This window comes from Ipomoea nil, unplaced genomic scaffold, assembly GCF_001879475.1.
Source record: "Ipomoea nil cultivar Tokyo-kokei standard unplaced genomic scaffold, Asagao_1.1 scaffold2704, whole genome shotgun sequence".
Lineage (NCBI taxonomy): Eukaryota > Viridiplantae > Streptophyta > Magnoliopsida > Solanales > Convolvulaceae > Ipomoea > Ipomoea nil.
The window spans coordinates 1,488,645-1,516,485 of record NW_017619132.1 but is presented as its reverse complement, the minus strand read 5'-3'; the positions used below and the strand labels follow the sequence as shown (position 1 = coordinate 1,516,485).

Sequence of the window (27,841 nt, the reverse complement as noted above, 5' to 3'; positions counted from 1 at the left end):
AATCATCCAACTAATTTTTTAACGGGAGCTACCGGCTATTTTTCCTCTTCTGCGGAACCTGACGAATCGCGGTGACGACAACTCTGTCTCCGAAGATCAGATCGCTTTCTTCCCCTCCCGGCCATGGATTACGAAGGAGAGTTCGAGCACGATGCTCCTCCGTCATTCGACGGAATGGTAAAACGCTTCTTCATTTCCGTCCAATCTGAATCCTCCGCTCAAATTTGTTATTTTGCTGCATTTATTTGGTAGATCTGCACCAGTTTCTGAATGTTACTATTTGATCTCTGATTTTTATTGTTATAAATTCACTCGCTCGGACGTGTGCCGATCGCTGGTTTTGATTCGGATTTACTGTGGTTTTGTGAGATGAGTTTGTCAGATTGAAATCATTAAACCATTGTTTGATTAGATTAATCTTTAATTGGATCTTCCCTATATGAATTTCGGTATCGGAGCTACAGAAATCCGATGAAGTTGTGAGATTAGCTCGAGTCTGTTCCATGGAGTCCAGGAAATGGATTATGACCGGTTCCCTTTTATGTGAAGTCGAGTTAAGAAGGCTTCTGTTTTAGGTTTGAAAATGCAAATAGTTAAAATGTATCATAGTTAATGAAACCAAACACTCTTATTGGATATCATTCTCTCAGGAACCATGATCTTGAAAAAATCTGGTGGAACTAAACTTTGTAGAGTTTTAGGTGGATACAGTTTAGTTTTCTTGTCTTTTGTATCACAGACAAGATGATTGCTAAGATTTTGCTTTGGTTGATGTTTCATTTTGGGGAGTAGTTTGAGGATATGTTTTCACTGAATGTTTGCAATGCATAGTTGCTGTTAAAAACTTTTTGTAACAGGATATGCTTTGGGTATGAATTTCTGGCTTGTCTTTTGCATGCCCTCTTTTTGGTTGTATATGAGAAGAGAATCTCCTCAAATTTGGTTGTATATGATATGACGTTATGGTCTGTATTCTCTCTTAAAATATACAGGTTGAGTGATATACACCCTCTTGTATTGTTTTCTTTCCTTTGAGAAACTTGTGTAGTCTCTTTTATGAGCAATGGGAAAGAACAATGTCAAGATATGTTAGGGCCATATATATTTCTTTGCGTTTTATTTGATTTAATACATAATTTGTTGCTTGATTTACTTTGTTGAATTACATGAATGACTTCTCTTATCTGATGAATAACCAGAGAAATATGGCTCAGGATGTTGAAGTTAAGGGGTTCAACCCTGGATTAATTGTCCTACTTCTCGTTGGTGGTCTTCTACTAGCATTCTTCGTTGGGAATTTCTTGCTTTATAGGTACGCACAAAAGGCTCTTCCCCCGAAGAAAAAGAAGCCAATCTCCAAGAAGAAGATGAAGAAGGAAAGACTGAGGCAAGGCGTCTCTGCACCCGGAGAATAGATGTAATAGATACATAGAAATAGTCCATTTTAATGTTGAGATGCAGTGTCTTAATCTGTCTGACAAACTTTTTTTCCCAGAGATGGTTGCCTTTTGTTTATGAACAATGAATGCCCTTTATTCTTATCCCAACTTGATGAATTGAAGATTTTAGTTTCTCTTGTGCTGGCTAAGTTAGCATCAAACAATGTTGTTTGCTTTGTTTTTTCTTGCTGGCTTCTTGATTTTCTTGTACCACAATTACATTTTATGTTTCTTTGTGCACCATAGCCACTGCTATTCTTAAAAAATGTTATTTCATTTTAGGTTTATTCTGGAAACTGAACATTTACAGGATCATCGTTTTATTTGCTATTCACATGGGATCTCCTTCCTGTACAAGAATTAGGGGTGAGTAAATTATCGGTTAACGCCCAAAAACCGACAACCGAACCGACCGTCGGTTATCGGTCATAAGACCGCCTTCAGTCGGTTACGAAGGCGTTAACCAAAAACCGATAACCGAACCGACCATCGGTTATCGGTCATAAGACCGCCTTCAGTCAGTTACGAAGGCCAAAAACTACGGTCGGTTTTGTAACCGACCAACCATTTGCTCACCCCTAACAAGAATGGTGGGAGCTCTCAGAATTATGGTGCAATCTTTAAAAGTGTATCAACTGATTTAACGGACTAGCATTATGGACAGAAACAATCTTCTTTATTCCAACTTTGTGTAATTCATACGTTGAACCCATATGGTACTAAAATGATACATGTCTTATTTATAAATATGATGATCTAAAAAGACAAAGAAAGTATACTCAGTGCAGGCTTAATTGGCAATAGAAGAACAACAATCAGGTAATGCAGAACCATATCTATGAATGGACAATCATTGCGCTTAGCGACCCATTGTCTGTTCTCCGGGAGGGATCATGACCAAGACGGGTTGGGCGTTGAACCCGGGATGGGGAAGCCTACGACGAACTTCACGAGCTTCCTGACACAGGGCGCATAGGTGGCAAAAGACGTGAGTTCCCAAGTCACAAGCAGATTCACACTGTTCGCGTTGCAAATCATCTTCCACAAAGCTCCCACCACACCCACATGATCTGGTAAGCGCCTCGCAGCTCCCCTGTTAATCAAAACACATTTCAGACCCTCTATACACGCTTTTCTCTTTAATGGCATCTCACGAATCAACAAAAAGATGTTCATGCACATCACTCTCAAGTCTCAATCTATATAACGAACAAAAAAAGATGTTTACGCACATTACTCTTCAACCTATATAATGAACAAAAAGATGTTCAAGCACATTACTCTTCAACCAATATAATGAACAAAAGGATGTTTATGCACATTACTCTTCAATCTGAAAAAGATGCAGTTTAATCTTCTACCTCCAAATTGAACTTGCGGCGAATGGCGGTACGGCTAGGATAAGAGAACCAGGGAGCCAGGCAATTCCAACCAAAAAACGAATTCCCGATCAGGTATAAACCAGTGTAAGGCAAGCAGTGATTGGCGAAAGCCCCCGGGGAAGAACCAATTCTCTCAACATTGGTTCCGTAGAGCACACAAGGGGCCAAACTTCCTAACAAACCTAATCCGTTTCAAGAATCATCAGTAAAGCAGTACAATGTTGTATATTCAAACTAACATGAAGCATCAAACCTAAACCTATATGTTGTTCATCAATAAGACATGATCATAATATATTCAAAAAGGGAAAAGTACAGAGAGGTAAGGATAGGCTTTTGTTGTCACTAAACAAAATGATTAATCAACACAGCTCAAAGTGTATTCCTAGTTCAATCAGCTACAGATTTATGGTATTGGCAATACATGATAGAAATGCAAAATATTGATCGAAATTGAAATCAATGATTTATTCTGCAGAATTGAAATCAATGATGCCTCTTTAACTGATTATAGCTAATTAAGAAAGAAACCCTAATCAAATCCGACAGAAAAATTCAGGAAAAAAAATGGAGCAAAAACCAAAATTTAATCATGAATTAATCACCCAAAACACGTTTACCACAAAGATCAAATTTCGATTTCGTGATTTCCATAAGGGGGGAAAGGTAAATCAAATAGAAATTGAGAAAACTCACAAACTTCAAGATCACTGCTGCAGAATTCATCATTCCTCCCCAGACAAGCACAGAGGCCGGAATCCCACTGCGCCCTAGCCGCGACGGGCTCACCCGTCACGCTGTATCTCAACGGCAGGCCATTGGCGGTCCACCCCATCGGAATAACAGCCGGGGGTGGCTTCACCGTGTCCGCCGGAGCCGGCGGAGGAGCTGGGGCGGCCGGAGCGGCTTGGTTCGATGAGTTGTTCTCATTTTTCGCCTGGGCTTCTTGTTGCCTTGGCAGGAGAGGACTCGATTCTTCAGAACTCGCCATGGAGATCAAAATTCGATGAAATTCAGATCCAAAAATTCAAAAGGGGGATTGAAGAAGTCCGGGGATCTGTGAGCCTGAGACGGGCGAAGAATATATATATGTGGTCCACCACAAGTCTCTCTCTACGTATACGTACCGACACGTGTACGTATACAAACCGTGTCTGCTACGGCTTCGTCACTACATTAATTCAATTTTAACCCTTGTAGTTCTAAATATTTCAAAATTTGCCCCCAAAACAAATTAATATTTACAATTTGGTCCATTCTTATTGAGCTTGTAAAATTTAGTTTTTACTCGAGCAAAGATTTGACTTAGAGTTTTTTTTTTTTTTTTCGACGCACTCATATAAGAGTATACTATAATTTGTAAAGGTAATAGGTCGGACCAGAAGGGATAATTGAGTGAATGGAGCATGATTATAATACCATAAGGTAATGAGTTTAATTTTTGTCAACATACACTCTTAGTCGAATTCGTCGTATAGGTCAAAGTCTTCCTAGTGCAATTACCTCTCTTTTATATTTTGTAAATTTACACAAGAATAGTGTTTATTATGTGACATTCTTAAATAATGACGCCATATTTTTCTCATTACTCAAAAATTGTTAAACTTACTCTTAAAGCAAATTACTTGGGGTGTATCATCCATGACTAATTCTTAACTACTTGGGGTGTTGAAAAATATGTATGAATAATTCTTAAGTCCAAGTCAATAACTTAACTTCTAAGGCACATGCGATATGATATATAGTTAGGAATGGTTAAAATGTCATGGGGGAACCTAAGTCTAAGATACAAGAAAACATATATTACCATGCATCATATAATATTATAATCTTCAATTCCTTTCAATTGGATGCCCTTGTTCTAAGAACATCATTACAAAATTAGAGTAAGGTGTGGGAATATTTTCTAGAAAAAAAAATGTCCATACTAATTTACATGGTGTTTGATCATAAATAGATTAATCATATCAAGTAAGAGTAATTTCATAACACAAAATATACAAAATCATAACACAAGATATATATACATGTTATTTATTTACTTATTTTCAAATATAGTTTATGTACATAACATGTGTTTATGGACACATAATTTCACAATACAAGACATAAATTCAAAACATAAGACACAATTACTAATTTGTTTCAGGTACACAATTCATACTTGGATACAAAATTTCATAACACAAAATACAAAAACTTACAATATAAGACACATATGATACAATATATACGGACGTATGTGTATTGTGTACTTGAGCTCGGGATCCTCTGACAGTAGATTGGGAGTCTTCAGTCAAATAGTACGGGTGTGAAGTAGGTCAAAAAGATCCTCCTCTCAATAATAAATGCGCTATTTATAGGAGAGAGGAGGGGACAGGACCCGGGCCCCCGGCATGAATGGCACGTGGCGCATGCATGGGTCTAGGTCGGGGCTGAAGGGGTCATTAACGTGTGGTGTTATATTCTCGACAAGGTCACATCGTACTAAGGTGGGGCGCTCGGGACCGATCTGGAGCGGTCGAGCCCTTCGTAGGGCTCGGGAATAACTGAGGACTAGCCTACCTATGCACCCCATAAAGAGAAAAAAGTCGGGAAATTGAGTATCCCGGTCAAGGTCGGTCGAAACCAACGAGGCCTTGAGCTTCATTACCGACTGTAGTTGTTAGGTGTACAGCCTAGCAATATCCCTATCAACATACATATGTACCATGTTCCACAGTGCACTATAAACCCTGCTCAATGATATAAGGATTGTAATTACCTTTCTACAACTACTCACATTTTACAATAGGTAAAATAACTATCTTTAAAAGAAGAAAATATCCACTAAAAATTCAACTAACGAATAAACTTAATTTCAGCTCTCTCTTGTATGTAAACAAATGGATCATAAAAATTCAAATTACTCATCATTAATAAATTACTTTTATCTTCACATTACTTTCTGAATACGCAATAACCTAACACCAAAGTACCAAACAAGTTCTACGATTATCTTTCACACTGTAAAAAATAAACACAGTGAAACATGACCACATTTGATGATACTATGATCTTTAGTTATATATATATTCTTGATTCTTAGTTTCTAGAAAACATCAATTCTTCTTAGCACATCACAAAATAGCAACTTAGCTGTTCTTGATCATCATCATCATCAATTTCAATACATCAAATAAACCCCATCATCAGATCTTAATCATTGCTCTCTAATTATAATTGTCTTCTTGATGCACTGCTCAACATCATTAATTAGTCTTCTTCTTACTTCTTCTCCCCCTACAAAAAAAAAAAAAAAAAAAAAAAAAAAAAAAAAAAAAAAAAAAAAAAACACAGAAGAAATGCAGCTGATCAGGTTAATACAATTAGCGACGAAACTGTACGACGATGTTGTCTGCTGGTCTTACATTACGTCCACCCTTGCTGGCTCTCACGCCCTTGGATTTGTGACGCGCCGCCGCGATCGGACGCCGCCGGCGAAAGTTGTGCCTCCCGCCGCCTCTATTCGGCGGCGGGATGTTATTGGAGTGGGTTTCCGGGCCCCGGTAATCGATGTCGTAGACCAAGGAATCCACGGCCGCCGTCGCCGCCGAGAGGCACGGCGCGGCGGCGACGAGAAGGAGGAGGAGGAGGAGAATGGCGGCGGAGTTGGTCTTAGCAGCGAGAAGCTCCATGGAAGCTTTGAATGGAAACGTACAGTTTTGGATAGTATGATGAGATGATGATGAAGAAAAAAGTTTGAATTTTTATAGGGAAATGGATGAGAGGTTATTTAATTAGGACAAAAATGGAGTCATGGGAATGGTGACGAAAGGGGCATGTAATGTATGTTGGAGTTAGGGTACATATGAGTTAAGGAAGTGTAACACAACTTTTTGGAATTTGAAAGCGTTGCAGAGGACACAGCCATTAGGTTGTGAGGCCCTTGATGGAGATGTGTTGGTATGGGTTGGAACATTTATGAAGTGATGGAGAATCACGGGCTAAGGTGGAGCGGTGCTGATTTGTATCGACTATAATCTTATATGTTACTGTTACAGGTGGGCGTCGATTTAATTCTGGTGTTACGTTACTCAAATTTTATATTCGTGGGGTATGTAAAAGTTTTCAGTACGTTACGTTTTTGAAATTAAACCTGATACTTGAATATTATATTACTCCGTATTATTATTAGTTATTTTTTGGGATTAATGAAAATTGGTGTGGACAACCCCATGTGTGTATTATTGAAACATGTCCAAGAAGGGCATCCCATGTAGCAGACCCTTTGGCTGGACTTCACAGCAAAAACCAATTAAGCTATCTTTTTCCTTATAAATTTTTTTACAAGTTATGGGGACTTATGTTCATCATTCCTATGGGGATAAAGTAAAAAATAGTAATGTTTTTTAATTTGTATAAATTTGTTTGGATTTTGTGAAGAATGAAAATATGGGCAGGTAGTTGTCATGTTTCTTTGACTAATTTAAAAAGCAGATTGATAACCCTTTGGAATGCTGCAGGTGGGTATTATTGTAGCAGCAAATTTAATGCACTATAAAATAAGAGCAAGAAAACAAAACAAATTAATTAAATTAATAGTCCGCAAGTAATATTATCAACTTTTTTTTATATAATAATTGTGTCAGATTAATCAAAATTTGTCTGTGTCAATAATGATACTGTGGTATAATGACGCAAATTGACTCTCTCAAATAGAATTGGTCATGAGTTTAATCTTCAGTAGGGGCTATTTTAATTATGATGGACTATCATTAAAGAATTAGGTTTAAGTTTTCTTATGATTTATCATCATTCTTTAAAGTTTTATAGAGATTTATCATCATCTCAAGAAATGGAAAAAATATTTTACGTTCACAGTAAAAGCATCAATAGCTTCTTAATGTACTTTATATATGTTGATTATCCTCAACCTAGGAAACCCAGAAATGTTGCTATCAGCTTGGTGCATGATTGTTGATAAGACTGAGCTGAGCCAAATCAATTCCTACTCCATAATCATGCTTCTTATATACACCAAGAATATTTTGACCCTTTTTTTGTCGATCTAATTAAGTTTGTTTCCAATTTCTTTTGAAAAAAAAAATTTATTTTTTCAACTTAATTAATTTTTATCTCATTCTGTGTTCCTTTCTGACATGACAATAATTTTATATATATATATATATATATATATATATATATATATATATATATATATATATATATTCATTAATTGATTAACTTGGAGAGCACAAAAAATCTACTTACTAATTTAATTAAGTATTGTCAGTAGTATTGTCTATACGAAAAGTTGGGTGATCATGAAATTAAAGGTTTTCAGTGGGAGCAAAGGTTATTGTAAAATTATTATTAAAAGTGACTCGGGAGAAGTGGTGAGCGGGTCTTTGTGTAACATCTACTGGGAATAAAAAATGGTCGCCGACACCTTGACTAATATGGCTTTCGAGGTAGGGGTACTTGGAGAGAAATTGATGACCCCCCGGCCCCCTCACACGATCAAAAAGACTATTAGAAAAGAAGTCCTTATGAGAACACAATAAGTATGAAGTGTCCTATTGGGTTCCCTTCTTTTGATAAAAAATTAAGAGAAGAATGTAACATCACTCTTTCTTTTGCTACGATTTTATTAAAATGTTAGAATCATCTATTGATCAATGTTACATTGTTACCCCAAAAATATATGGCTTAACCAAAAAAAAAAAAAAAAAAAAATGCCTTGTAAGTTCATAAAAATAAATGTCACAGTATAATGTTTTCTATGCCATTAGCATTATTTGTTGCAAATTAAACCAATGCAGTTGAAAAATTCACTAATTTCTTAATTACGTACCACTTTTCATACTAACCAAAACATCAAAAGGAGAGAATTAACGAATTCTTCAATTTATTCAATATACTTTAAAAATCTCAAAATTTTTAATAGTGGAATGCTTTGTTCAACCGCTGCATACATACACAAGTGCATGCCGGCCAAAAAGGGACCGAAGCGTCGGTTCCATATGAATCCACCACAAAACCTCCCCATCAATTAACAAGAATATACTGTACTGTTTATTAACAAAGTATGTATCATGTATGTACAACCTTGTAAGCGTTGAAAGGGTGGTTGGGTTGGTAGAATAGCAATCATTATATCGAGCACCAGGGCGTACAATATATTGTGTGTCCTGTCCCGCCCAAAACGACGTCGTTTTGTTAAGTTGTGTAGGAGTTGACGCGACAGAGTTTATGTGTATTCTGTTATATAAAATTATGTACATTCGAAATATGAGATTTTTGTTTAAAGAAGTTAAGCAGACACGGAAAACGGAATTTTCAAAAAAATCAAAAATAAAAAGTACAAAACGACGTCACTTTGGGCCAGGGCGCAAAATGCATTGTGCGCTCTGGTGCACGATATAATTTGCTGGTAGAATAGTATTATCGTATTAGAATGTTATAAGTTCAATTCTTACTAACATTTTCTCGATCCGTTGAACATGGTCTTATTAGTGATGTTAATCTTTCATGTGTAATTTGTGAGTTATTACATAAGAACAGGTTTATTTAGTACGTAACATCTAATAATGGTTGCGAATTTTTTAGAGTTTATTCAAATACATACTTTGAATAGTTAGTACAAATAATTTGTCTAGTCATAAACAAAAAATAGACCATTTGTAATTTTCAAAAGTAAATTTGTGTTTTGTTGTCTTGGTGTTCAGTACGTAAATCTTACTTGAATTTTGGACCACAGGCTGGGAGAGCATTGCCTGGTCTACATCATGTGTGCATGTTACAACTGTTTCAAAGAATTTAAATTCACAAAAAGACAACATTATATATATATATATATATATATATATATATATATATATATATATATATATATACACACACACACACACACACTTTTCATCAATTTCCCAGCAAGATAGCTTTTTTTTTTTGAAGATTAGGTCCATCGTTTTCTTGACATTTATGTCATTAATTAGGAATTTGAAAATCATGTGTCGGTAATTCAAATAGTAGTAGTACATTATTCAGTTCTTCTTAGGTAGGATTTCATGTTGCATTATGAGAAACATATTAATATTGAAATGGTATTTCTACGAATTAGATATAACTTAACTTTGAATTAATGCGTAACAATATAAAAAAATTGCATATTTAGTCTATTAATCGTTACATGTTACGTAATTTTCAACCGTTATTAATTTGTTTCGACTTTATTATCAGATAGTATCTATTTTTTGAAGGAGAATCACAAAAGTACTAACCCATATGTTTGGCACTTCTTTGATATATTGATATTACTACGGCTTACAGCTCACCTGTCCAGTGGATGATGGTTTAAATAATAATAATAATAATAATAATAATAATAATAATTATTATTATTATTATTATTATTATTATTATTATAAAATAATGCATGGATAATTGGAGATGAGTACAGTGTAGTACACTTAGGTATGGTCCTCATCTTCATTTGACACTGAAGCTTTTATGGGTTCAGTACATGTCTTGCAGAGTTGCAGCAACCTAACAATTACAACTATATTGAATATAAAAATATATGGAGTAAAAAATATTACTTGTATTTTTGAAAGTATATACAATAATATACTGTTATCCTTTAGAGCATATTTTTTGTATTTAAATGTTACGAGTTTGATTATTGTCAACACGCTGCTGTTGGCCAATCTTGTTGCACAACGTCTTTCTTGTATAATTTGTGAATCATTACATAGGAGCGGGATTTGTCAAGTGTAAACAATCAGGTAATAAGATGTAAGTTCCTCTCGATCGTCATCTACAAAAAGTATAATTGCGAGTAGTATACGACTTTTACTAAGATAGACTTTCTTACAAGTTTTGAAAACAACCTCAAATTGAATCTAGATTAGTTTTCCCAAGACGGGGATAATAGGAAAAAAAATATGTAAAATCATGGAAAATTAAAATCTTCAAAGTGACATAATGTAATTAATTGCTGGTTATTTTAGATGAAGCAAAGTGCACATGCTAAGGTTCATACTGTCCACCTTCAATACATCAATGGCCGTCTAATTTGGTCCATATTGGTCCCACCCTATGAATTGTGTCCGTTAAAATAAATATATAACATTAGACAGAAAAATAAACTGATGAAAATAGCATCATAGTAATCTTGAGTATTAGCAAGTCCAACTAAAGTTGGGCTGAAGAGTCAATTCAAACCTCAACCAAGTTGACAAGACATTGCATATGTAACGGGTACATTCAAATCTTAAAAAACGAAAGATATAACCCAACAGTTTAAAACAGTTGATAAATAAGCGGGTTACAAATACAACTACATGATTAGAGTTTATACGTGAGCTTCAAATATGCCCGATAAGTAGACTATATATATGCCCGATTAAAGAGTTATCGATCAGACCTAGACTATGTATACACCAAGCTAAAGAGTTCTCGGTCAGACTTTCCCCGAGAGGGGTATTTTGTTGGTCTACTTATCCACTAATTGATGTTTTTTTGCTCAAAACTCCATTGATGTTCTTTTGCTCCCAACCATTAATTTCCTAAAGTCACCACCCATATTCTGCTTCTCCTCATTGTCAACAATCATTCTTGAATGGCCTTCTGTGTCTTCATCTGCAAATACCCAAAGAAAAACAACTGAAACGAAGTTGTAAATGGTAGAAGAAAAGCATACTGAAAGATGGTTAGATCATGTTGGTGACCTAAAGAAAAGTCGGTGAGGCGTCGAACACAGTCCTTGAGTGCTTGGAGCTCGGTTTCTTTCTCGTGGAGTTTGCGATGCGACCTTTGCAGCTCAGATTCTAACTCCACTATCTGGCTTTCCTGTTGCTCGATGAGTACTTGGCACAATTTCTGGCGCAGTTCAGAGGGAGGAACTCCGTTGAGTTCATACGAATTCATATCTTCATCCAAATCTCCATTCTATCAAGACAATACTATACTGTTAATTAGTTCATGATGTAACACGAAAGCCATAAATTAGCCTTCTGCAATTCGTTCGTTTTGGGGTTTTGGAGTTTCACAATTGGCTCGACATTAACATATGAACAAAAACTCACCTCATAAATATCTTCTCTTACTTCAGAGCCAGAACCATCAAGTTTCTGCAGTTCAGATTCAAGTTCTGCTTCGAGCTCATCCATTTCCCGAGCTTCGGGCTGCAGCTCCTCTGTAAGAACGCTACTCGCGTATTCACCTTCCTCGGTTACAGCAAAGCCGAAGATTCTCTTGCCATTTCTATTCTCAGTGCATAACTTAACAAATTCAGGCTCCATATTATGCTCTTCCTTCATATCCCCCGAAATCTTTGAGGTTTCGTCCATTGCAACGTTGAGCTTATTGATTTCAGCTCCCCGGGCTGACATCATGCACATCATTCCAATACCAAGACCCCAACCGAAAACTGAATTTCCTGCACGATAAACGTTCAAAATGAGAATGTCATTTCCTGCTACTTGGAATGGAATTTGACTTACCTAAAACTCTCTACCGGATGTTCCTAGAATCATTAAGATCTCAGAAAAATACAGATACTAGAATATGTTCCTCCTGATATGAACTTAAAACTAAGAATAGTCCACAGTTTTTAATGTAAAGCAGCTTATGAAGATGCATATGTTGTTGTGCCTTTATAAGAGTTTCCAATTTGAGAGCTCTGGTTAGAGGTTTCAAGATTTGAATTGAAGTAAAAGAACATTATTCCACCATTAAAGCCAACAAGAGAAATCTGCAGTACCTTATTACAAATGCTCATAGTACAAAGTTCACAACTAAGCATTTCTGCAGATATTTTTCATAACAAATGAAGGCAGTAAGGCATGTTGAGCATATAACCATTAGTGTGCAATCCAACTATCAGCTTAGGTTTTTAGGTGAAATGGAGACACAAGCTTCAATTTAGTATCAGAGTCATGCCAAATGTCATGAGTTCGAATCTCTGTGTTGAGCATATAACCATTAGTGTGCAATCCAACTATCAGCTTAAGCAACACAATATTATAAGTTCGACTCCCGTTATTCGCCTGATTTGAACCGGTTAACTATGCACAACTAAACAACATTAAAAGGATTTACCCAATTCACACAAAAAGAAAAGATGGGAACAAAACATCATTAAAAGTGGCAAAGATCTAACCTTTATTGGAAGAACAAGATTCACATTTTCCTGGGGCAGTTTTGCTGGTTCTTCTCTTCTTCAAACAAACATAGAACTTCTTCCCACTCCCACTGCATCTATGATCTAACCCCCCCATTCCACCCTTCTTGAACCCACACTTCTTCACCATCCTCCCATCCTTATCTCTCTTAAACCCCTCCACATTTCCCTGCTTGTTCCTGCAAGACCCACACCCACTGTTCTTGCTGGGCCCTCTTTCTGAACCTGGAGAACTGGAAAACCTAAAGATTGATTGATCACCCAAAGACTCCTCCTTTGCCCCAACTTCCCCAGTAAAATTTGAATCTTGGTCAACAAAACTGGACGAGCTGAGACCATTTTGGTCTTTGGGTTGATCAGATTCTTGGTCATTTTGGGTGGAGGGTAGAGGGGCATTTGGATTGATTAGCCTTTTAGCTAGAAACCCAGATCCTGCTGCAAATGCTGCCCCCAAAGCAACTTGCCACATTGTGATCTACACGATTCCAACTAAAGTTTTAAACTTTGAAATGAGAGAGAGAGAGAGAGAGAGAGAGAGAGAGAGAGAGAGAGAGAGCAGTATATTCACATTCTTGAATCAAGCTATTTTTGAATGAGAGAGAAAGAGAGAGCTAGTGGTCATAACTGACACTAATTAGCTTGGAAGAGGAACAGTGTCATGTGAGAACACTGGAAAAGTGGGAGTGGGGGACAGTAGGAGAACAAGGGAAGTACTGGACTTAGGAATAACTTAATTATGGTGATTAATGATTTAAACAAGTTTTACATTTCTATTTACTCCCACCATCCTCACCAATAGTTAGGGATAAGGGTCAAATAAGCCATCGAACTACACACGATACAACAATTAGGCCACTGAACTTAAAAAACCAACAATTAGGTCCCTAAACTAATCAATTTCAAACAATTATTTCAATTTGAAGGTTTCCAACAGATCATCTCCCAAATTAATTATTTTTTTAAAAAATAAATTTTAAAAATTAATTATTTTTAAATTTAAAAAAAAAAAAAAACCTGGAATCCAGCCGGAGACGGTGGAACCAGTTTTTTTTTTAATAATTAATTTTTAAAATTTAAATTTTAAAAAATAATTAATTTGGAAGTATGACCTGTTGACCTGTTGGAAACCTTCAAATTAGAAGAATTGTTTGAAATTAATTAGTTTAGGGACCTAATTGTTAGTTTTTTAAGTTTGGTGGCCTAATTGTTTTATCGTTTGCAGTTCGATGGCTTATTTGACCCTTGTTCCCCAATAGTTATAGTGTTATACCTAACTCAACTAATTTATAATATTTAATTCAATACCAATCTACCATACTGATTGACACTGATCATTTTAATATTTTACACAAAGTATAATCATGTATTCTTTTTTTTTTTTTACAAGTTTACCGGACACATTTCAACTACTTAACTAATCAAAAATAAATCATTGAGAAGCTTTGTTTACTAATGGCTAAAAAAGAAGTATGTACTCCATATTTGATTTGATTGTAAATACTAATGTATAAGCATTTCAGATTTACTTTTTCTTTATCCGTTTTTAAGTCATGAATGATACGGGGTTGGCCGCATGGCAGTTCAATTGATTATAAGGGTGTAATTTGAGAATAATTATTCAGAATCGAGTCTTATTGGCGACAGTATGAGAGCAACCTTTTAAAGTTAGGGGACTCGTGCTCTTATCATGTATCTTTCTTAAGGTTGAAGATTCAACTTTTGAAAACAATGGAGTTTAAATTTGTTATAATTTCAAATTTTAATATTCTGACAATTTCAAATATTCAAATGTCAAAATTCCAATTAAAGAGATTTAATGACAATTTTGTGAGTTCACGTGTTGTAATGGCGCGTGATCAAGGTCTTCACGTGTACAAACATATTTATACACTTTCCGGTATCACTAATTCCTAGATATTAATCCGCTCACGTGGTTCCCGATTTCCCGCTTTGAGTCACTTTTCAATCGGAGGGAAATTGAATGGGCCTCTTTCTGTATAGGCCCACCGGGTTTCTATGGGCCTCAATATTAAGTTTCTGCATATGTGTGTATTTTATATTTTATCAATCATTTTATTGAGGTAAAAAAATGTTAGAAGTTTTTTAATAGAATATCGTAAGAAATTATTGATACTATACTACTATTAAAATATTTTACAAAGTCAAATCTACTCTATTGTATCAAGCAAATTTTATGTGTCTATTAATAATTTAAATTCTTTATATATGTATGTGAATAATAATTTCAATTCATAAATTCTTTAATTAATTGCCCAGTATAGTTGATTAAATGTTGAACTTCATTTCATCATTGTCAATAAAACATAGAGACATAAAAGATTAAAATGTTAATTATTTAAAAAAATAAAGTAAATTAAATTAATAATGCAAATGCTATATGTATGTGTGTGCGTACTTCTACCGCTGCCATTACTAAAAGTAAAAATATATATCAGATTATACTTATACTAATTACTATTATAAGTATAGTTAAATAGATCTTAGTTAAAATTGCACTTATTTTATAACAGATTGTCTTATAACATTGTCCTAATAATTTTTGCTGTTTTCCCAGTTCTGCATGTGCAACTCTAGAATTTGTAAAGTTATTCTTTAGTTCGAATTCTTCTTTGACCTATGCTTGTTTACATATGCAGAATAAATACTTAGGCGGTTTTCATCTAAGATTCAAAATTGATGATGTATTTAAAAAAATTAAAAAATATATAAAACTAACGAAATTATATGCATTTTACCGGTACTAGTGTAAAAATTATCATAAAAATAAGACAATTTACATTTGAAGTTCAAACGCCAGACGCATAAAGTTGGTAATTTTGTAATTACAAATTCACTATTTAATTAATTTTTTATTTTTTTAAATGATGGACTACCTGCATCCGTGGATTAAATTTTAATTTTGGTCATATGTCATTAAGGTCTTGTTAATTGTAATTCACGACTTTTAAAATTGTTAATTTAGTACCTTAACTATTCATTTTTTTTTTTTGTCACTGCGACCAAATTGCTGACCAAATCTCACCGGAAAATATTAGTAGATAAAATAATGAGAGTATTTTAGTCATCGAGGTCGTTATCGTCGTGTTTTTCTTCCTCCTTAACATCTTTTACCACTGGCGCATCATCCTGCAGCTTCTTCTCAGCCTCGACTTCCTCGATGACAGGAGCCGGCATCAACGTTGCTGTTTTGCGGTATTGGAAACTACTGCGAGAAATAACAGAGAAGAGTGGTGCAAGGATAAGCTACATGGATTAGTTTAGGAATATAGGGCCCACTAAAACATGAAAGAAGTTCCACATCAGCATATTATCGGTGCCATATCATCATGGTAACCGAAAAACCTGCAAAAAAATGCTAGACGAAAAAAAAATTAATGATACGTGGATCTAAATATACCTTATGAAAGTTCAAGGTGCGGGCGTGAACAATCCAATATAGTTAATGGTGCGGAATGACACTTTAGCTTTTAAATAGAAAAAAATCATGGAGGAGGACACCCCAAAGAATTTAGAATGAGATTTTGGAGGCAGAGGGTTAATTAGGATTGGGTAATTATATATTCTTAAGGTTATATTATAAATATACAAATATCTACAATCTACAATTCTAATAAGAGCCAATAATGTTTGGCCCTTAACTGGAACAAAAAAATATCGGTCCTATTGTTTCTTAAAATGAATGGTTCATATTATTTTGATTTTAGTATTTTTTTTAATAATTTTTCTTATTTACCCTTTATTATATTATTTCTTCCCTTAAATAACTTAATTTCCGTTAGTATAAACTTTAGTAACGAATTATTCCGTTAACTATTTATTATTTTTTAACTTACTCATTAATTTATATAAGAAAGTTTAGGTTCAAACCTCATTCCAATTAGAGTTGGCATAATTGTTAAACATATACTATGAATATTTTAATATATATATATATATATATATATATATATATATATATATATATATATATATATATATATATATATATATATATATATATATAATTTAACAAAACTTTGGTCAAATAATTAGCCCGACTAAATACATAACATTCAAAGTGCATCATAGATTATAAATCAAGAACTTTAAAAATCATTTGATTGTTATGCATTAAAAAAAAAATTAGGTTAAGTTTTATTTTTATTTTTTGTTTAATTAATCTTATTTTGATTATTTAGATTAGAACAAAACTTAATATTTCAATTACACTTTTGCATTATTGGTATGATTTAGGTCGTTATGGTATTAATATTTTTTGTATGTATTTTTATAATAGTACAATTGTACATTACTTACAAATATTATACTATTATTTTTTTTATCTGACAAAATTGTTTTTACATCAATGTCAGACCTGCTCGACCTAAATACAAAGTTGTTGATCATAAATACAATTACACCTGCAATCTAAAACGGTAAGACCATTTTTCAATGAATTGACAATGTTACATCCCATCGGCTCTAATTGAACAAGTTTAAAAAAAAATAATCATTGGGCATTATTCTATTCGCGCAAAGCGCGTAAAACAACTAGTATTAGGTATAAAGTAGAATAAATACTAACTTAATATTAAAGTTATACGATTGGAGTAGCGCGAAATAATATTGTTGGATAGGAATATGAATTTTTATATTGTTGTACTGTATATTACGAATAAGAATAAGAATTTTAATGTAGAATTTTAGTATGAATAGGGAAGTAGTAAACAATATATTCTATTATGAATTAAATTACATTATTTTACAATATTACGTAAACTTTAATAGTATAGGACTGTTTTAGATTGGAAGTTAAAATGGTGAATTTTGTTTTTATTAATATTATAGAAGTAAGAATATTAGTTGTATCCTACTGCTCAGAGAAATTTAAAAAAAAAAAATAAAAATAAAGGCACTGACATTACAGGAAGAAGAAATACCTCAGAATATTCTCCGCTTATCCGCATGCATATCCACCCGCATATTCGCTATTGATCATTAATCCCCACTAATCCAAACCAGACATCCTACATTCTTGCCCGTTGAATTCATTACCGTCCGACCTTAACCAACCAAAAAGATTCAGCTTTTTCCCGACCTATAATATATACACAGATTGAAGAGTTCTTGCTCAAATTCATCCGCTTTCATATTCTGTTTTTCATCGATCAGAGAGGGTAGTTTGTGAAGATTCATTCACATTTGTTGAATCTTTTCTTTTTCTTTTCTTTTCTTTTTTTCCCTTAAGATTCCTTGTTTTCACAGAGCCATGGCGGGCCGGTATTCGGGGATTTCCATGGTTCTGTGCCTGTGGGTGGGCGTTGTTTTTGGGCTTTGTTTTGCGTCCGCCATTGCTGAGCTTCCGGTGTTTCATCACCCCACCAAGGGCGATGGCAGCCTTAGTTTCTTGGTCGTCGGAGATTGGGGAAGAAAGGGCGATTATAACCAATCCCAGGTTGCCTTTCAGGTAAATCATCATGCACATTAACTATGATGTTTGATGCTTTGAATTGGTTCCCAGATTGATTGATACCAGTTTTGTGGACATGAATGCAGATGGGGAAAATTGGAGAGAGATTGGCCATTGATTTCGTTGTATCAACGGGTGACAACTTTTATGATAGTGGGTTGACAGGGGAACACGACCCGGCTTTCACGGAATCTTTCACCGACGTTTATACAGCAGAAAGCTTGCAGAAACAATGGTATTCCGGTATGTTCCAACCACAGCTTCCCAGTTTTTTTTTTTTTTTTTTTTTTTTTTTTTTTTTTGCATATTTGTTAATGAAAGTGGTGACAAATTTGCAGTTTTGGGCAACCATGATTACAGAGGAGATGTTGAGGCACAACTTAGCTCTCACCTCAGAAAACTTGATAGCAGATGGCTTTGTTTAAGGTCTTTTGTTGTCAACACAGGTGAATTTTATATTCTTAACCAAATTTAAATTAATTTATAGAGTATTAAATTTGGTGGCCTAAACTGAATCTAGATTGATCTAATAAGATACTGAATTTGAATTAAACTTATAAGTTACCAAATTTGTGATCTGAATTGTATTTGAATTAGTCTGATAGAGTATTAAATTCGTGACGAGAACAGAATCTAGATTAGTTACATGTTTTTATTTTCAGAAATTGTTGATTTGTTCTTTGTGGACACGACACCATTTGTGGAGGATTACTTCACTTCGCCCGAGCATGAATACGATTGGCGTGGCGTTGCCCCTCGGCAGATATACACCAAAAATGTGCTAAAAGTGAGTACGATGACGATGAATATTTGGTTTTCTGTCGTTTTTTTTTTTTGGTTTTCGCGAAAAACAATGTTTTTCATATTGGTTCTTTCAGGATCTTGAATATGCATTGATGAAATCCACCGCGAAATGGAGGATAGTCGTCGGGCATCATGCGATTAGGAGCGCCGGGCACCACGGCGACAGCAAAGACCTCGTCGAACGCCTTCTTCCCATTCTCCGGGTAAGTTAATGATGGTCGGAAAACACCGTAGTTTCATCGTCGTTCACGGTTCCGGTCGAGCTGACGACATTCTTTGTTTGATCTTGGAAATTGCAGACCTACAACGTGGATCTGTACATGAACGGCCACGACCATTGCCTTGAACACATCGCTGACGACGAAAGGTGAGTGAAAAAATGACATTTTTCGGTCAATCTAACCAAGTTATTCGATGACTTTTTGATTTGAACCTGATCACAACTATGGAAAACCTAAACTGTTTATCTCCTGTGGGGTTGTGGGGTTGTAACTGCGGGTTTCTTTTGTTTTTTGTCACCCAAAAACAAGTTAGTCGGACTGACTTCTTGGTTTGAGCCTGATCAGTTATGAAAAATCTAAACTGTTTGTCTTTTTGTGGTCTTTGTTAACTAGGGTCACAAATCTCCTGCGCCCTGTGGGGTTGTAACTGCGGGTTTCTTTTGTTTTTTGTCACCCAAAAACAAGTTAGTCGGACTGACTTCTTGGTTTGAGCCTGATCAGTTATGAAAAATCTAAACTGTTTGTCTTTTTGTGGTCTTTGTTAACTAGGGTCACAAATCTCCTGCGCCCTGTGGGGTTGTAACTGCGGGTTTCTTTTGTTTTTGTCACCCAAAAACAAGTTAGTCGGACTGATTTCTTGGTTTGAGCCCGATCCGTTATGAAAAACCTAAACTGTTTGTTTCTTTGTGGTCTTTGTTAACTAGGGTCACAAATCTCCTATACCTTGTTGGGTTGTAACTATGGATTTCTTTTGTCACCCAAAAAGACCCTGTTGGGTTGTAAATGCGCACAAAAAAATGTGTTGTGTTTTTAGTATTGGTTTGACTTGTGTGCATTATGATTGCAGCCCGATTCAATTTATGACGAGCGGGGCGGGGTCGAAGGCGTGGAGGGGAGATGTTACAATGAACAGGAAAGGGGTGTCATTCTTCTATGATGGGCAAGGATTCATGTCTGTGCAGTTGGTTGAGAATGATATTGGGATTGTGTTCTATGATGTTGATGGCCAGGTTCTTCATAGATGGACAATGTCCAAACAACTCCTGCACCCAGCTATATAGGATTTTGTTTTTCAAAAAAAAAAAAAAAAAAAAAAAAAAAAAAACTAGATAGGGTTTTGTTAACCTTTTTATTCTTTTCCCAATATTGTTTGTTTTATCTGTTCTCTTTAGTAGATTTTTTTAGATTGGAAATGTATATACCTAGTGATTGGGGATGCATCTATACTTCGTATGGATTTGCTCCCATGTTTATACTGTAATATATGTATTGAATTATTATTAGTATAATATTAAAAAAATTTTAAGTTACAGATAAATTCATCACTGGATTTTCATTAATTAGTCAAAGAAAAAAATTTGTTGAAATTGTCCATTGATTCCAATAAATATATGAATTTTAACGTTATTATTATTATTTTTTACAATAGTTTGTTTATGCTTTAGATTATTTGGATTTTTTTATGTATTGTTGAATATAATGCTAGTTGTTGAGTTTAGTTACAAATTTATTGAAGAATGTGCCCTCAAGAGAGTGGTGAAACATAGAATCCCTGTAGTTTGTCTCAATTCTAATGTGCTATGGACCATTTTTTGTTTTTGGTAGCACAACCAAGTTTTTGTTTTACTAGTTAGGTCCCCATCCTATGCTGCATATATATATATATATATATATATATATATATATATATATATATATATATATATATATATTAGGTGATGAGAAAAATATGAAATTATTATATGAAAATGTGTATTAAATAAATTTTGCTTATGTACAATAGTCCGTAAATCACACAAGAATAATAAATTTTATTAGAAAGACCACTTGTAACGTGATTCATGCCACACTCATCTAACCACCATTTTAGAATACTGAATATATTAATATGATATTTGTTACAAAACTGTATTGTTTTTAACCAAAGTTTTCAAATCTCCTTTCTAAATAAATGACCTCAACTCCCAGTACTCAATTATGTGACTATCTATTTGGAATGGTAATAATGGTGTTATCACACTACATAATAGTATTTGACAATTAAATAATTGATTCAATTATTTTGAGAATAATAATGTAATACATTGACTAATAAACTAAAATGAAATATCAAGTTTATACTAATGGGATATACAAAGCATGTATGGCAATTATCTATGATTTTAAACATCAATAATGCGCTCCAATACATGAAATGTTTAGAAATGGACCATACTTGAACAGACAAACTGCACGTGAAAGTGTCATATCAACAATCACACTCATTCAAATCACTTCAGTATCAAGTCATGACGCAATCATCTTTACTAACTTGTAGGTAAGTGCTACATGTCAATTATCAACGAGAATTTATACACGAGTTAGATAAACACTAAAAAAATTAACTTGCTTCACAATAAAAAGAAACTTCAAACTCTAAATACTCTTATCACTTACCATTTACTAATTTACTCATGGAGAGAGTTCAAACCTCTTAATTAGAACTTACTATACACTAAGAATTATATATATAACTACCTTTTTCCTTATAAATTTTCAACTTAAAGTCTTAGACGAAATTTATTCACTTGAGATTAATATTATTTCAGCATTAAAAATTTAATTATAATTACTTTAAAATTTGAGAGTTTAATTGTTATTTTTAAATAATTTAAGAATATAATCGACTCTTATACCTATCTCGGCACCCCCAATGATAGGGTATTTTAAAATTTCTATAACCGCGATTAGGAATAAGATATCCCCAAACCGGAGTACAATTGTCCTCGCACCCAAACGCGGAGGCACGAAAACCAGAGGTCGCTAAATTGAGCGCCGAAACCGAAACCAGCCCCCATTTTCGGTTCTCGGGCGAGCGCCGAGAAAGGGGAACAATCATATCACACTGAGTGGTGTTGAACAGCACAAAAAACCAAAATCCCATAAATCCCAGCAGCTAAAAGCTCAATGCTTTAATTTTATTATCTGCTATTCACCGGAAATCCAAGTGGAGAACTTAGTCTTGGAGCTTACTTCAGCAGTAATGGCGGATGAAGGCGCGGCTTCTCATAAAAGAGACCCCATAAAGTCATCAGGCATGGTTTCACCCTAAAGCCCATTTTTTAGCAGTAAAGTTTATAGCTTTTCTTGAAATTGAAAGGATATAGCTAGGAAATGTGAATATCTTATTGTGCATTCTTAGGTCACAGCTGAAAATTTTGCACACTGAAATTTGTGAAGCTCTATGTTGATTTATATAAGCACTGTATTTATTTGGTATCTATAGAATCTTCAAGGAACAGATTAAAATTGATAGAATGTTACAATATTGTTGTTATCAAACATAAATGCTATTTCTTTACTGTTTGAATGATAACAAGATGCTTGCTTTCTATATGGAGCCTGGATTTTTTTATTTCCTAGAAAGGTGTATATGGTGATTCACTTGGAAGGTTGGTGGGTTTGCTTTAGTTGCAACTTGCCCCTTAGGTTACAGTTTCACCTTCTGTGTATATAGGTGGTTAGACACAATATAATGAATGTCTATGTGGTATTGCAGTTGGGAATACTGCAGCACAAAGAAGACGGGAGAATGCAGTTACAGTGGGGAAAGAAAGAAGAGAAACGCTGATGAGAACAAAGCGCCTTTGCAGGGTGGGGATTACTGGTGATTCTGATGTTGCTCCTGAAGCTGATATGATGATTGACGAAGAGCAATCTATTTTGGAGGTTCAGACTTCATCAGCTGTGGAAGAATTAAAACTTGCTGTTGCCCATCAGTACGCTAACTACCACTTTTTTTTTTTTTTTTTTTTTTTAATATGGCGTAATTAAGAGACTATTTGCCTTTAGATAATGTTGATATGTCTCATATGTGAATATTTCTCAAAATGTTTAAACATGCATGATTAATTACTATTAGTTCTGTTTTCGATGATATAGCTTGGATTGAGTTATTCATTTCTGTGGCTCTTAAAGGTAAGCATTGGGACAGTTTTATTTCACATGTTCAGTAACTATTTAAGCCCAAACACCCAGTCTGATAAACTAAACATATGTGATTTCTAAAAAAAATGAGGTCTTTTAGGTGTTTGTATAACCAGCACCTTCCTTATTTCCTTTGGTGGTCGATGATATGTAACATTGCTTCCATTATTATTAATCAGACTCTCTCGTTGACTGTTAGGGGGAAAGGTGCTGTACAGAAAAGAGTGAATGCTCTCCGTGAGCTAAGACGTCTGCTTTCTAGGTCAGAATTCCCTCCTGTTGAAGCTGCCCTCGAGGCTGGAGCTCTGCCTCTCCTTGTGAAATGTCTTTCATTTGGGTCTCCAGATGAACAGGTTAGAGGCATTATGGTCATTGTGATGAACTGACGGTGTTTACTAAGTAGCTGCGTAGTTCTTATTTCCTTTGGGTTCTTATATACGCAATCTTGTAATGCTATTCTCCCCTATTCTTGATTGACTGAATATCAAACTTCACTTAGATTAGTTTCAATTGACCGTTTAAAGTACTATTGAACAATAATACAATTTATGGCTGCAAACTTTGGGTTCTTGATCAAAAGGGTAAAGGCTGGGGTTAGCTGACATTACTTGATGCTTGTAGTTTTGCCGGGGTTTTTGTCATGAAATTGTAGTAATCACTGCAAACCGATGCTTGTGTTTTATTTATTTATTTTTATTTTTGGGGCTATAGTTGCTTGAAGCGGCTTGGTGTCTTACAAATATAGCAGCAGGAAGGCCTGATGAAACAAAAGCTTTGTTGCCCGCATTACCTTTGCTTATTGCTCATCTAGGAGGTTGGTGTCGGCTTCTCCATATTGATTTGGAAGTGTGCTTGTTTATATTTTCGTTAATTCTTTGTTGATATAATAATCGCTTGAAATTCTTTATAATCCTAGTCGCTTCTGGTCTCTTTTCTATTATGTAGAAAAGAGTTCCTCGCCTGTTGCGGAGCAATGTGCATGGGCATTAGGAAATGTTGCCGGTGAAGGGGAGGAATTGAGAAGTGTTCTCCTATCACAAGGAGCGTTGCCACCTCTGGCAAGAATGATGTTTCCAAACAAGGGATCAACCGTGACAACTGCAGCTTGGGCATTGTCAAACCTGATTAAGGTTCCTTAATTACTATGAAATTTTCCTTTTTTTTTTTGGTAAGACCACGAGGTGTCCTGAGCAGGCCTTAACTGTAGGAGGCACCTTTAAGCCCATACCATACTCAGACTAATCCCCGTTCACACCGGGCCGGCCCATTTAAGAGGCAAAGTGCTGGCCAGATTGGTTTTTCCATACGAGAGGGGATTCGAACTCCTGACCTCTCTTAAGGAACAAGAGTGCACGGCCACTCATGCCAACCAAGCTGGTTAAATTTTCCTTAATTACTATGAAAATTTCATTTTTGGATAAAAGAACATTACTGATTCTATGCAGGGACCAGACCCTAAAGCAGCAACAGAGTTGATAAGAATTGATGGTGTACTTGATGCAATTCTTCGGCATTTGAAGAAAGCGTAAGTTGATGTTAATTTGTTATGCTTACATTGCAATACACAAGCTCTGTAATGTTCCTAATTTTTCACACCTTGATTTATGAACTGCATCAATCACCTGTTTACCGCTAACTTTTAGTTGAGCAGATGTCTAAATAAGGTTGGCTAGAAGAAGCTTGCTCGCGATATCTAACCATATGAGCAATTTTTCGTAGAATGCATGATGTGGATCCTTTCATACGTATATGTCATCCAAAGAACAACTTTCCGTAGGGTCTACTATATGATAACCAGAAGCTTTGAGATCATTGATGTTAGGCATTGCCGAGAAAAAAACTTATTATAACAATGTTCCATTGTGCCATTTAAATGCTTTTTTTTTTTTGGTCAAGCCATGACTGAGCAGGCCCTAACTGTAGGAGGCACCTTTAAGCCTGTACTATACTCAGACTAATCCCCCGCATTGGGCCGGCCCAATTAAGGGGCAAAGTGTTGGTCAGATTGGTTTTTTCATACGAGAGGGGGTTTGAACTCCCGACCTCTCTTAAGGGATGAGAGTGCACGGCCACTCACGCCAACCAAGCTCTTTATTTAACTGCTTATTTGTCTCTTGTAGATTCCTCCTCATACAAACGTTATTCACTTTTATGATTAGAGGAAGCAAACTATATCTTTGAATGACGACACTGAGTCATTAAATGATGCTTTCTTGATATTTGAATGTTTATTTTTGGCGGTGAATCAGAGATGTTGAGTTGGCCACTGAAGTAGCATGGGTCGTTGTGTATCTCTCCGCCCTGTCAAATTTTGCTACCAGCATACTTGCAAAGAGCGATCTCCTTCAAATTCTGATAGAAAGGTTGAACGAGACAAATAGCCTGCAGCTGCTTATCCCGGTAACATGTTGTACATGTAAATTTTATCAACTTTTGTTATAGAAATTGATTAACATCCACTTTGCCTGAATTTTTCGATACTCTATCTAATTGCAGGTCCTACGGAGTTTAGGTAATCTTGTGGCTGGTGAAACTCGTATAACTAATGCTGTTCTTGTCGCTGGAAACGAGATAACAGGCTAGTTTTCTTCTCTCCTCCTATATCTTCCGTGTTTGTAAAGAAAAGAGGTTAGTATTCCGAAACGATTTTGATCGTAAAACCACCGTGTTGTGGCAACTGCAGATGCGTTTATCCAAGCACAGGTGAAGTGTTTGAAAAGCGAACATCGTATCTTGAAGAAGGTAAACTACTTTTCAGAGTCAGTTACATTGTTACAACACGTATTTAAACTTCCATGATTTTCGCAGGAAGCAGCTTGGGTACTATCTAATCTAGCAGCCGGGTCTGCAGAACATAAGAAATTAATACATTCAAGCGATGCGTTGGCAGTGTTATTGCACCTTCTTTCGACAGCACCTTTTGACATAAAAAAGGAGGTAGCATATGTTCTGGGCAACCTCTGTGTTGCCCCGGATGACGGTTCTGGAATGCCAAAGTTGATACTGGAACACTTGGTTTCCCTCGTGGGAAGAGGATGCCTTTCCGGATTCGTTGATTTAGTAAGGTCAGTCGACGCTGAGGCTGCAAGACTCGGGATGCAATTTCTTGAGCTGGTAAGTAGTTACTTTCGCTTTCCATCATCCTTCACATACCCACTTAGGCTTGGCAAGCGCCTCGAGAACAACCTATGTGGTAAAATAGAGTTGAAGGATGCAAAATATGGAGATAGTAGTGAAGTGTGAACAACGTTAATCCATTACTACAAAATCTTGAAAGGATCATGCCAATTGAATTGTATTCCAATACCAGCTTGGTTGGTGTGAGTGGTTGTACACTCTTGTCCTTTAAGAGAGGTTGGGAGTTCGAACCCCCTCTCGTATAGAAAAACCAATCTGGCTAGCACTTTGCCCCTTAATTGGGCCGGCCCGGTTCGAACAGGAATTAGTTTGAGTATGGTACAGGCTTAAAGGTGCCTCCTACAGTTAGGGTCTGCTCAGGAACCTCGTGGTCTGACCCAAAAAAAAATTGAATTGTGTTCTGCAAAGATCGCCTGACCTTTTTGTTGCCCGACCGCAGGTTCTAAGGGGAATGCCAAACCGCGAGGGCCCAAAGCTGGTGGAGAAGGAGGATGGCATCGAAGCCTTGGAGCGATACCAATTCCACGAAAACGAAGAACTGAGGGGCATGGCTAATGAGTTGCTGGACAAGTACTATGGGGATGAGTATGGACTTGAAGAGTAGAAAGAGCAGTGATGATGTATTCTGCAAATGTTTACTGGAATTTTGATGTCTCTCCTCTTGTGTGCCAAAACTCTAGCCCCCTTGAAACCATTCTGCTGTACTGCCTTTTGTACAAATATCAAATAGGTGGAGAGTTTTAAATGCCATTGGTTCAAGTCATTCTTGACATTTTATACCAAGATTGTGACATTTTCATATTGCTTCAAAAATTAACCTAACACACTCCTATTAGTCTATTACATCAAATGCAAAGGTCGAACATCACCACCAGGAGCATCTTCGGTGGCTTCTATATGAATTCGTTTTAAATACTTTGATTTACGAGAAAATGTGTAGTCGTTATGGTGCTACACACTTTTGGTGAAGTTCGCATTGTAACCCTAATTAGTCTGTTATAGTGTTATTTGGACGTGTAATTGGGATGAAATTCACCTTGTAATTCTTTTGGTGAAGTTCGCCTTGTAACCTTAATTGGTCTGTTACAGTGTTATGGTAAAGGATTAACAGCGCCCTAATTGGTCTGTTACAATGTTATTCAGTTCATTATAGTGTTATTTAGACCTCGTAACCTGGATTAACAGCGTCCTAATTGGTCTATTACAGTGTTATCCAATTCATTATAGTGTTATTCAGACCTCGTAAGTAAAGG

At 35.5% G+C, this 27,841-nt stretch overlaps 6 protein-coding genes across 8 annotated transcripts; 3 read left to right on the top strand and 3 right to left on the bottom strand.

Annotated features, from left to right (window-relative positions):
• The first annotated feature begins 4 nt into the window (after positions 1-4).
• LOC109156067 (DNA-binding protein S1FA-like) lies at positions 5-1,622 on the top strand. 2 transcript variants are annotated; one of them, XM_019303865.1, is made up of 2 exons: positions 5-177; positions 1,200-1,622. In XM_019303865.1, the coding sequence occupies exons 1-2, from the start codon at positions 124-126 to the stop codon at positions 1,413-1,415; spliced, it is 270 nt and encodes an 89-aa protein (XP_019159410.1). In that variant the 5' UTR covers positions 5-123; the 3' UTR covers positions 1,416-1,622. The 2 variants fall into 2 exon arrangements, with proteins under 2 accessions (XP_019159410.1, XP_019159411.1); XM_019303866.1 differs by having other exon boundaries at positions 16-177; positions 1,215-1,622.
• A 471-nt stretch (positions 1,623-2,093) lies between these two features.
• On the bottom strand, positions 2,094-3,890 carry LOC109156065 (cell number regulator 8-like). The gene is made up of 3 exons (XM_019303863.1): positions 3,518-3,890; positions 2,801-3,003; positions 2,094-2,532 (listed from the first exon to the last, which is right to left on the bottom strand). The coding sequence occupies exons 1-3, from the start codon at positions 3,810-3,812 to the stop codon at positions 2,299-2,301; spliced, it is 732 nt and encodes a 243-aa protein (XP_019159408.1). The 5' UTR covers positions 3,813-3,890; the 3' UTR covers positions 2,094-2,298.
• Positions 3,891-5,711: 1,821 nt separating this feature from the next.
• LOC109156066 lies at positions 5,712-6,672 on the bottom strand. The gene is made up of 2 exons (XM_019303864.1): positions 6,232-6,672; positions 5,712-6,103 (listed from the first exon to the last, which is right to left on the bottom strand). The coding sequence occupies exons 1-2, from the start codon at positions 6,496-6,498 to the stop codon at positions 6,089-6,091; spliced, it is 282 nt and encodes a 93-aa protein (XP_019159409.1). The 5' UTR covers positions 6,499-6,672; the 3' UTR covers positions 5,712-6,088.
• A 4,302-nt stretch (positions 6,673-10,974) lies between these two features.
• On the bottom strand, positions 10,975-13,642 carry LOC109156064. 2 transcript variants are annotated; one of them, XM_019303861.1, is made up of 5 exons: positions 13,548-13,623; positions 12,969-13,517; positions 11,893-12,245; positions 11,536-11,755; positions 10,975-11,446 (listed from the first exon to the last, which is right to left on the bottom strand). In XM_019303861.1, exons 2-5 carry the CDS (start codon positions 13,456-13,458, stop codon positions 11,331-11,333), a joined length of 1,179 nt encoding a protein of 392 aa, XP_019159406.1. In that variant the 5' UTR covers positions 13,459-13,517; positions 13,548-13,623; the 3' UTR covers positions 10,975-11,330. The 2 variants fall into 2 exon arrangements, with proteins under 2 accessions (XP_019159406.1, XP_019159407.1); XM_019303862.1 differs by having other exon boundaries at positions 11,370-11,451; positions 11,531-11,755; positions 12,969-13,642.
• Positions 13,643-17,981: 4,339 nt separating this feature from the next.
• LOC109155602 (purple acid phosphatase 17-like) lies at positions 17,982-20,770 on the top strand. The gene is made up of 7 exons (XM_019303218.1): positions 17,982-18,456; positions 18,546-18,702; positions 18,798-18,905; positions 19,122-19,246; positions 19,338-19,466; positions 19,563-19,630; positions 20,332-20,770. Exons 1-7 carry the CDS (start codon positions 18,259-18,261, stop codon positions 20,543-20,545), a joined length of 999 nt encoding a protein of 332 aa, XP_019158763.1. The 5' UTR covers positions 17,982-18,258; the 3' UTR covers positions 20,546-20,770.
• Positions 20,771-22,220: 1,450 nt separating this feature from the next.
• Positions 22,221-27,387, top strand: LOC109156157 (importin subunit alpha-9). The gene is made up of 11 exons (XM_019304010.1): positions 22,221-22,558; positions 23,023-23,242; positions 23,650-23,803; positions 24,162-24,264; positions 24,396-24,580; positions 24,896-24,975; positions 25,700-25,850; positions 25,947-26,028; positions 26,134-26,192; positions 26,259-26,564; positions 27,028-27,387. Exons 1-11 carry the CDS (start codon positions 22,507-22,509, stop codon positions 27,190-27,192), a joined length of 1,557 nt encoding a protein of 518 aa, XP_019159555.1. The 5' UTR covers positions 22,221-22,506; the 3' UTR covers positions 27,193-27,387.
• Positions 27,388-27,841: the final 454 nt, after the last annotated feature.

What these genes read in the sequence shown, in the direction of transcription:
- LOC109156064 (XM_019303861.1), bottom strand. Translation starts at nt 13,458, where the DNA reads ATGTGGCAAGTTGCTTTGGGGGCAGCATTTGCAGCAGGATCTGGGTTT. An exon ending in TAAGAGAAGATATTTATGAG is followed by an intron (nt 11,756 to 11,892) that starts GTGAGTTTTTGT and finishes TTGTCTTGATAG; the next exon opens with AATGGAGATTTGGATGAAGA. An exon ending in CCTCACCGACTTTTCTTTAG is followed by an intron (nt 11,447 to 11,535) that starts GTCACCAACATG and finishes GGGTATTTGCAG; the next exon opens with ATGAAGACACAGAAGGCCAT.
- LOC109156065 (XM_019303863.1), bottom strand. Translation starts at nt 3,812, where the DNA reads ATGGCGAGTTCTGAAGAATCGAGTCCTCTCCTGCCAAGGCAACAAGAA. An exon ending in CAGCAGTGATCTTGAAGTTT is followed by an intron (nt 3,004 to 3,517) that starts GTGAGTTTTCTC and finishes GAAACGGATTAG; the next exon opens with GTTTGTTAGGAAGTTTGGCC. An exon ending in GCCGCAAGTTCAATTTGGAG is followed by an intron (nt 2,533 to 2,800) that starts GTAGAAGATTAA and finishes TTTGATTAACAG; the next exon opens with GGGAGCTGCGAGGCGCTTAC.
- LOC109155602 (XM_019303218.1), top strand. Translation starts at nt 18,259, where the DNA reads ATGGCGGGCCGGTATTCGGGGATTTCCATGGTTCTGTGCCTGTGGGTG. An exon ending in GTCTTTTGTTGTCAACACAG is followed by an intron (nt 18,906 to 19,121) that starts GTGAATTTTATA and finishes TTTTATTTTCAG; the next exon opens with AAATTGTTGATTTGTTCTTT. An exon ending in CACATCGCTGACGACGAAAG is followed by an intron (nt 19,631 to 20,331) that starts GTGAGTGAAAAA and finishes TTATGATTGCAG; the next exon opens with CCCGATTCAATTTATGACGA.
- LOC109156157 (XM_019304010.1), top strand. Translation starts at nt 22,507, where the DNA reads ATGGCGGATGAAGGCGCGGCTTCTCATAAAAGAGACCCCATAAAGTCA. An exon ending in AGACCCCATAAAGTCATCAG is followed by an intron (nt 22,559 to 23,022) that starts GCATGGTTTCAC and finishes GTGGTATTGCAG; the next exon opens with TTGGGAATACTGCAGCACAA. An exon ending in GGATGCAATTTCTTGAGCTG is followed by an intron (nt 26,565 to 27,027) that starts GTAAGTAGTTAC and finishes GCCCGACCGCAG; the next exon opens with GTTCTAAGGGGAATGCCAAA.
- LOC109156066 (XM_019303864.1), bottom strand. Translation starts at nt 6,498, where the DNA reads ATGGAGCTTCTCGCTGCTAAGACCAACTCCGCCGCCATTCTCCTCCTC.
- LOC109156067 (XM_019303865.1), top strand. Translation starts at nt 124, where the DNA reads ATGGATTACGAAGGAGAGTTCGAGCACGATGCTCCTCCGTCATTCGAC. An exon ending in CTCCGTCATTCGACGGAATG is followed by an intron (nt 178 to 1,199) that starts GTAAAACGCTTC and finishes ATGAATAACCAG; the next exon opens with AGAAATATGGCTCAGGATGT.